The following is a 9,438-nucleotide window of genomic DNA, read 5'->3' as shown; positions in this document are numbered from 1 at the left end:
CGAGCAACTCCAAAATAGAGCGCGTTACAGTAATCCAGCCTAGATGTAATAAAGGCATGGATTACTGTCTCAAAATGCTGCCGCTCGAGAATGGGCTTCACCTTCGCCAGCTTCCTTAGGTGAAAGAAGCTGGACTTAACCACCGCGCATATTTGGCGATCTAAATTAAAGTCACTGTCCATCCTAAATCCCAGGTTCACAACTGTTGGCTTCACGTACCGTGACAATGGACCTAAATCAACAAATGGAGGTTCACGGCAACCATTGGGATCAAATAAAATCACCGCTGTCTTATTTTCATTAAATCCAAGAAAGTTTAGGGCCATCCAGGACTTAATGTCATCAAGACAAGACAGAAGTGATTTTACAGAAAAGGCGTCTTCCCTAGGAAAGGAGAAACTACAAGTCGGAGAACCGCGGGCAAATGTGACTCGCGTTGACTGGGCATCTCGGTTAGCCGGGACGAGTTGAGCCATAGGGGCAGATTCACTGCTGCATGACTATGACTGTGACTGCGAATAGTCAGTTAGATGATCAGTGACGTCTACTGGTTATATACGTGTGTGGTGAGAACAAATGGGCAGTTTAATTTGAGTATGCAGAGAACATAGTGGGATGAATTAAAATTGTTGGATTGTCGGCGTACAATACAATACAATACAATACAATGTATTTGTCATTTGGACCCCTTGAGGTCCAAACGAAATGTCGTTTCTGCAGCCAAATATTACAAACAAATAGACCCAAGACACAACATAATTTACATAAACATCCCATCACACTGCTGTGATGGAAGGCCAAAAAACGTATCTCTCCACTGCACCCTCCCCCCCCCCCCCCCCCCATGTCAGAGTCAAAGTCAAAGCCCCCAGCTAGCGATGGCGATTGTCCCGCAGCCATTAAAGCCACACCGGGTGATGCAAGGTCGCACACCGGGTCTTGGTGTTGGAGCCCCCGGCAGAGTCCCGCGGTCATTCCAAGCCGCGCGGGGCGGTGCTGTGAGGCCCCGCTCCAGGAGCTCTTCGACCCCGCAACTCGGGCGGGAGAAGTCGCCGTTGCGGGAGCCCTGAAAAGCGGTCTCCCTCCAGGGACCCGCGGGCTCCCGGTGCCGCCGTCCGCCAGACCCGCAGTTGCATCCGCCGAATTTCCGGAGGTCGGGCCGCAGCAGCAGCAGCAGCTCCACCACCGCTCCACCCGCTCCGGATGGGTGGCTCAAATATCCTGTTTGCGTGTTGTATGAAATTCAGATTGTAAATGTGCACGTATTGCGCTCAGTGGGAATTTAACCGCATTTATCAGTTCACCTCTGAATTTACTCTGAGTCACCACGTAAATACACGTGTTAGTGCAGGAACTGAGCAGCTGCAAGAACGCCGACGTGACCCTTGTGATATAGTAATAACCGGTAGGGGAGCTGTCAAATCCGGTCTTCGTAATACTAGTAAATATGATAAAGACAGCTTGTGTTGCCCACAGCAATATGAAAGTGCCCGTGATACTAAAGAGTAAAACAATTGATTTCCTGCGATTCTCCATCTCCGGGTCCTTGTCATTCTCCCCATTGCTGCGGCCCCGGAGACCCCTGCGGACTCTGCTGGCCGCTACAATCCGCCTGACCGTCAGCACATTGAGCAGAAGAATCAGAAAGAACGGGATACAAGGGGTTAGAACGCGGTGTGTGACATCATACGCGATCCATGCAGACGACGTATAGAAGGTGGGTTTGGCGTAGCAACCCCAGGGAAGATCATTAAACACGTTGCCAGGAGTTATCGTAAAACACCGAGGGATGTTCTCCAAACAGCCCAGCGCACACACTGCCCCGATAATCACAGCCGCTGTTCTCTCAGTGCAATATCTTGTTTTCAGCTTTTCACAACAAATAGCCACAAACCGATCGAAGGTGAATGCCACCGTCAGCCAGACAGAGACCGCGTGGATGTAAAGAGTTCACCTCTGAATTCGTGCATACTGGAGTAACAACAACGAAAATACAAGTGTTTAGTGCAGGAAATGATCGGTGATGCACCAGAACGAGACGTGCCATGGCCACCAGATATAGTGATGAAATAACCCGGTAGGGAGAGAATCACAATGTCAGATCAAGTTCACGGCCTTCGTAATACTAGTAAATATGTAAAGACAGCTTGCGTTGCCCACAGCGATATGAAAGTGCCCGTGATACTAAAGAGTAAAACAATTTTACTTCACAAGCGGTTCATCCATCTCCGGGAACTTGTCATTCTCTCGGTTGCTGCGGTAGTTTCAGACCCCTAATATACAGCTCAATGCAGGTGGCCGCTACAATCCGCCCAGTAGCGCGGCGTCGGAGCACGAGCGATTGCTCTTGTAGCACGGGAGGTCAGAAAGAACCTGTGTCTCGGGAAGTGTGTGACACGGGCAGTACTGACTGTGGCACGGTTGGCGAAGATGTACAGACGTATGCGAAGGTGGGTTCGGATTTACAGATCGTCCCAGGAGAGGATATCAAATACATAACATTAACTGATATAATATTACGTGACAGCATCTGTTTCTATATGAACAGCCCATTTAAACTCGTGCCCCTTTCATAAATCAGAAGCCGCCTCGTGACTCTCACTTGCTTTATCTCTTGTTTTAGCAGCTTTCTAAAGCACAACACAACTAACGAGCCAGAAAAATATCGATCGAAGGTGAATGCCACCGTCAGCCAGACAGAGACCGATTCGGGTGGATGCAAAGACCAGGACGTCGTTAGTCGCGCATACGGGCGTAATGTTCACAACGAATAAGGAACCCAAGTTGAAGTGAAATGAATATATCAGTAGCAATGTTACAAAATTTTGATCGGTGATAAATCAAGTCTGCAATTTATCCCATCAGATAAAGCATAACAATAAGTTTATTTTGACACCTAATTCACTTTTATATCTCAAGTAATAAAAAAGTTATGGCTATTTTCATACTCGTAAATTAGCACCTTGTTACCTATTGATTTTCTATGGACATAACAAAAAAGCTGTGATCGTGACACAAAACCCCATAAAATTCTTAAAAATTAAGAGAATTGGCTGAAATGGAAGTTTTCAAAGATTGAAGCGTTGAAACAAATAAAATAATTTACTTGGATGACCTGAAATTCAGAGACTACAGTCTTTGGACCAATTGTGTCCACGCAAACATCAAACACCAATGTATATTACGTATCCATTTTTTAATTCTCCCCCACATTTATCAACCGTTCCCCCCAGATTGTCGCATCCATTTACACTATTATTCCCAATGTACAGTGGTTACAGAAACCATTAATATACAGCTCAATTGCAGGTGTTTTTAAAATCTCATTTACATCAATTATAGGAAAGGAATTTAGTGTTCAGCACAGCCAGTAGCGCGGCGTCGGAGCACGAACGATTGCTCTTCCTGTGACGCGCTGGTTTACAGATTGAACATGTGTCTCCGGATTTGTGCCCACAAGTGCTGACTGTGGCACGGGATATAAAGATGTACAAAATAGCATCTCGCTATAAAAAACTTTATATTTACAGATCGTCCGAAGGAGCCCCATCAAGTATAAATAACATTAACTGATATAATATTTGCGTTACAGCATCTGTTTAGATGTGAATTAACGCAGAGTAAAGTTTGACACTTTCATAGAATCAGAAACGAGCTCGTGACATTCACTTGCTTTATCTCTTGAGCTGTAGGTCATTTCAGCGATTCTAAAGCGGGACTATGATTTACACGCAGCGACGAGCGCAGAAACAGCCTCGTAAATATCGCGTTTTAAACCCGGTCCCTCCGAAACATGCGTAAAAATCACTAACTCGTTTCACACTCTCCACGGAAGGAACCCAAGTTGCAATTTTCTCAGCTCCTGACCAACATATCAGGGTGTGATTATCTGATACCTGCTCGCTGGTCATGCCTCTATCCGGCGCAATCAGTACAGCCAGTGATCCAGGCCAGGATAAACAACGGGCATGGTGTATACACATTGCGACAGTTACAGTAAGAACATGGATCTCTAACCAAATTAAACAAGTGAATTATTGAAACAGAAACAATGTTTGATTAACGCCGGCAGCGCCGGAGTTTACGAAATGTCTCACAGCTAATGCGCGTACATGTAAATCAGAGACAAATCAAATTACCGAAAACAGCGACAGCCGCTATTACAGGGTAATATATATTTTCAATTCGATAGATCAATGGGTAACCCATAGCTGGAAGACACAATTAACTACTGTGGCTCCGTCAGTCCGTCATCGCTGTAGCTCTGTGGCGATGCCTTCTGGTGGGCACCGAGATATATAGAGCGATATTTCTCCAGCGACATTACCTCATACCTGCTGATTGGCATTAGTGACACTCACGGAACAAACACCTTGGGTCACAGCCGTTGAATCCACCAAGGGGAGATTAAAAGAGAATAATTGAAGGATCGAGTAAAGAAAAACTCAAAGCGAGTCGCTGAAAAAGAGTCTGAAGAACGGTCACTATTCGTAACGTCACCTATACACGTTCTCCAAAAATGTTGCCTGACCCACTGTCACACCAGCACTTTGTGTATTTCCACTGAAAACAAGAATTTATGCTTTCCAATGAAAGAATGGTTAATGACACTGTATTATTTCATTTAATGTTGGTGTTATTTCGATGAATATCTCCACTAATCCCATCTACAGCTCCAGTTTTGGTCTTTTTTTCCAAAAATAAATCATCATTCATACCATGACATCAGGGTCTTGGTGAGACCACACCTGGAGTATTGCGTACAGTTTTGGTCCCCAATTCTGAGGAAGGACATTATTGCCATAGAGGGAGTGCACAGAAGGTTCATCAGCATGATTCCTGGGGATGTCAGGACTTTCTTATGAAGAAAGACTGGATAGACTCGGTTTATACTCGCTAGAATTTAGAAGATTGAGAGGGGGGATCTTATAGAAACTTACAAAATTCTTAAGGGGTTGGACAGGCTAGATGCAGGAAGATTGTTCCCGATGTTAGGGAAGTCCAAGACAAGGGGTCACAGCTTTAGGATAAAGGGGAAATCCTTTAAAACCGAGATGAGAAGAACTTTTTTTCACACAGAGAGTGGTGAATCTCTGGAACTCTCTGCCACAGAGGGTAGTTAAGGCCAGTTCATTGGCTATATTTAAGAGGGAGTTAGATGTGGCCCTTGTGGCTAAGGGGATCAGGGGGTATGGAGAGAAGGCAGGTACGGGATACTGAGTTGGATGATCAGCCATGATCATATTGAATGGCGGTGCAGGCTCGAAGGGCCGAATGGCCTACTCCTGCACCTAATTTCTATGTTTCTATGTTTCTATCACTGATATTGCAAGACAGACACTGAAATATTCGTTTGAATTTCCATTTGACATTTCTTCCTCGCCTTTATGACCACCAATAGTAGTAGTGATATAATTCTGCTATCCCGCCTTGATAACTGTACCTGGTCCAATAGTCTCCGGCCCAGACGGACTTCTCACACACTCCCTTCGTTCCATTCATCCCAGTTCCGGTGAACGCCATGGCCCCAAACCAGGGCTAAGGCTGATCAAATATTACCTTGTAACACAATAACAAGCAACTGCAACTGCTGGTTTATAACAAAGGTAAACACAAAACACTGGAGTAGCTAAGCGGGGCAATGTATATTTTAATAGAAACATACAAACATAGAAACATAGAAAATTGGTGCAGGAGTAGAGGTTATTCGGCCCTTCGAGCTCTTAAATATAGCCAATGAATTGGCCTCAACTACCTTCTGTGGCAGAGAATTCCAGAGTTTCACCACTCTGTGTGAAAAAATGCTTTTCTCATCTCGGTCCTAAAAGATCTCCCCCTTATCCTTAAACTGTGACCCCTTGTTCTGGACTTCCCCAACATCGAGACCAATCTTCCTGCATCTAGTCTGTCCAACCCCTTAAGAATTTTGTAAGTTTCTATCAGAACCCCCCTCAATCTTCTAAATTCTAGCGAGTACAAGCCGAGTCTATCCAGTCTTTATTTATATGAAAGTCATGACATCCCAGGAATCAGTCTGGTGAACGTTCTCTGTACTCCCTCCATAGCAAGAATGGCTTTCCTCAGATTAGGAGAGCAAAACTGTACTTAATACTCCAAGTGTGGTCTCACCAAGACCCTGTACAACTGCTGTAGAACCTCCCTGCTCCTATACTCAAATCTTTTTGCTATGAATGCTAACATACCATTCGCTTTCTTCACTGCCTGCTGCACCTGCATGCCTACTTTCAATGACTGGTGTACCATGACACCCAGGTCTCGTTGCATCTCACATTTTCCTAATCGGCCACCATACATATTATTGTTATTAACCATTAATATAAATTATTTACTAATATAATATTACTTTCATTGTTCAATATTCCTCTTTTCTAATTCAGGTCGAGGCCATTGCACGGTGGTTTCCCGGCGTTTCTGTTTATATTCGATCACGGATTCGTGAAATGAACAGCGATCTTCAGCTTTATCGGTTTGATTAATAACACATTCACTGCAATAGTGTGATGTAGCTAGTTTGTACAGTGAGGCGAGCGAGCTGGTAGCCAGCTGCAGCCCTCAGAACTCAGCCGACCACCTTGAGTGTAGTGGGGGGATGTTGATTTTGGTGTCAGTCGGTTGGCAGAATGGCCGGATTCCAGTGCTGTTGCTCGAGGGGACGGCATCTGGGGGATTCGGGAGTTTCTGAAAGAATCCAGGGGCAGTAGGATTAAAGTCCAGTTAGCTGCCAAGCGGTAGCCGGAACTGGCGGGACTTATCCGGGCATTTGATGGCAACCTTCGCAGTCAGGGACTTTTTGAAATTTCTAAGAGATAGGGGCCCCATTCCCGATTGGAGTGTGAAGGGAAAAAAACCAGTATGCCTTCAACATGAATATCACAGTAGCCAGCCTAAACATAAATGGCGGAAGGAGGGGTCTTCACCATCGATCAATCCCCATAGAGGTGAAATATGGACTTTGGTGGGGCCTTTGCCCACTATATGGACTTTAGTAAGGCCTTTGACAAGGTTCCCAATGGAAGGTTGGTTAAGAAGGTTCAACTGTTGGGTATAAATGCCGGAATAGCAAGATGGATTCAGCAGTGGCTGAATGGGAGAAGCCGGAGGGTAATGGTGGATGGCTGTTTATCGGGTTGGAGGCAGGTGACTAGTGGGGTGCCTCAGGGATCTGTGTTGGGTCCTTTGTTGTTTGTCATGTACATCAATGATCTGGATGAAGGTGTGGTAAATTGGATTAGTAAGTATGCAGATGATACCAAGATAGGGGGTGTTGTGGATAATGAAGAGGATTTCCAGAGTCTACAGAGTGATTTGGGCCATTTGGAAAAATGGGCTGAAAGATGGCAGATGGAGTTTGGTGCTGATAAATGTGAGGTGCTACACCTTGGCAGGATGGATCAAAATGGGACGTACATGGTAGATGGTAGGGAATTGAAGAATGCAGTTGAACAGAGGGATGTGGGTATAACCGTGCGTGGTTCCTTGAAGGTGGAGTCTAATACAGACAGGGTGGTAGAGAGAGCTTTTGGTGTGCTAGCCTTTATAAATCAGAGCATTGAGTGTAGAAGCTGGGATGTAGTGTTGAAATTGTACGGCGCATTGGTGAGAACAAATCTGGAGTATGGTGTACAATTTTGGTCGCCCAATTATGGGAAGGATGTCAGCAGAATAGAGAGAGTGCAGAGGAGATTTACTATAATGTTGCCTGGATTTCAACAACTAAATTGCAGAGATGGGTTGAATAAGTTAGGTCTTTATTCTCTGGAGCGCAGTTACAATCTATCTCTGTAACTTAGTTATTCAAGGGGGGACTTGATAGAGGTCCTTAAAATGATGAGAGGGATAGACAGAGTTGATGTGGACAAGCTTTTCCCTTTGAGAATAGGGAAGATTCAAACAAGAGGACATGACTTCAGAATTAAGGGACAGAAGTTTGGGGGTAACATGAGGGGGAACTTCTTTACTCAGAGAATGGTAGCGGTGTGGAATGAGCTTCCAGTGGAAGTGGTGGAGGCAGGTTCATTGGTATCATTTAAACATAAATTGGATAGGCATATGGATGAGAAGGGAATGGAGGGTTATGGTATGAGTGCAAGCAGGTGGGGCTAAGGGAAAACAAAGTTGTTCGGCACGGACTTGTAGGGCCGAGATGGCCTGTTTCCGTGCTGTAATTGTTATATGGTTATATGTTATATGTAGTGAGCTTTCTGTAAGAGGCGCATACAGTTGTCAGTGATGCACCCACCTGCCGAATGGAGTGGGAAAGGGGGGTCTACATGAGCTACCTCAACACAAATTCGAGTGGGATGGCGAAACGCCGCTCCAGCACTGCTCCAGTTCGACTAGGCCGCACAGAGAGGACGAAGATGCGGTTCGGAGAAAAACCGCATCTCCGACCAGGTAGGACTGGGGTTAAAAATAATTTCCCCCTTCCCTTCCCCCACCCACCACATAAAAGAAGACCTCCAACAGGACTAAAAATAAAAATAAATAAGGGTGAAAGGACGGACTGCAGGAGGAGCGGCCATACACAATGGCGCATCACCCCCGCAGTCCGCCATCTTGAATTGACTGCAGAAACAACATCTCAATGAGTTACAAATGACAATTATATTCTATTCTATTGTATTGCATTGGTCTCAAGAAGTATTTGGGGAGAGATATGCAAAGCGCGCTCATTGACATGCGCATATTGATGAGGGGGGCGGGGCGGGACGCTCATTGACATTCCGCATATTGATGAGGGGGGCGGGGCGTGGGCGGCGGTTGGGGCCGGCGGCGCATGCGCGCGCTTCAAACCGTCAGGCCCCGCCCCCCTCTCCCTCCTCGCGAGCCACACACAAGATGGCGGCCGCGTCGCTCCCTCGCTCCTTCGACCCCGAGGACCACGACCTGGACAAGAGTTTCCGCCTCACGGCCCTGTCCGACCTGAAGGGCTGAGGCTGCAAGGTCCCGCAGGAGGTGCTGCTCAAACTCCTGCAGGGCCTGGGCGCCGACGACGCCGCCCCCCCGCCGCCGCTCCAGCCGCCGCCGCCGCCCGACGGTGGAGGACAAGGAGACGAGGACAATGGCGGCGGGCAGTTCCTCGGCGCCGTCTTGCCGCGGATCGGTGAGTCCCCGCCCCCTCCCCCTCCCCCCTCGCTCCCGGCCAATCAGACGCTGTTGCCATGTGCTGGCCTCCTCCCCAACGACCAATCGGACGCTGTTGCCATGCGGGTGTCTGCTCCCCGACGACCAATCGGACGCTGTTGCCATTGCGGGTGCCTCCTCCCCGACGACCAATCGGACGCTGTGCCATGCGGGTGCCTCTCTCCCCAACGACCAATCGGACGCTGTTGCCCCGCGTGTCCCGACCAATCACACGCCGTTGCCATGCGGTCTCCGGCCAATCAGACGCTGTTGCCATGCGGGTGCCTCATTCCC

The 9,438-nt window shown here is 47.1% G+C and overlaps 1 protein-coding gene across 1 annotated transcript in view; it reads left to right on the top strand.

The window, feature by feature from the left end:
* Positions 1–8,771: 8,771 nt before the first annotated feature.
* Positions 8,772–9,438, top strand: part of LOC129715717 (selenide, water dikinase 3-like) — a 10,519-nt gene continuing 9,852 nt past the window's right edge. The window contains exon 1 of the mRNA XM_055665575.1: positions 8,772–9,124. Coding sequence (XP_055521550.1) covers positions 8,860–9,124 — 265 coding nt within the window. The 5' untranslated portion in view covers positions 8,772–8,859. The remainder of the gene's footprint in view (positions 9,125–9,438) is intronic.

The sequence above is a fragment of the Leucoraja erinacea genome, unplaced genomic scaffold (genome assembly GCF_028641065.1).
Source record: "Leucoraja erinacea ecotype New England unplaced genomic scaffold, Leri_hhj_1 Leri_1353S, whole genome shotgun sequence".
In the NCBI taxonomy this organism is placed as follows: Eukaryota; Metazoa; Chordata; class Chondrichthyes; order Rajiformes; family Rajidae; genus Leucoraja; species Leucoraja erinaceus.
Note: the sequence above shows the minus strand (reverse complement) of the source record. Positions and strands in the feature narration are given on the sequence as shown.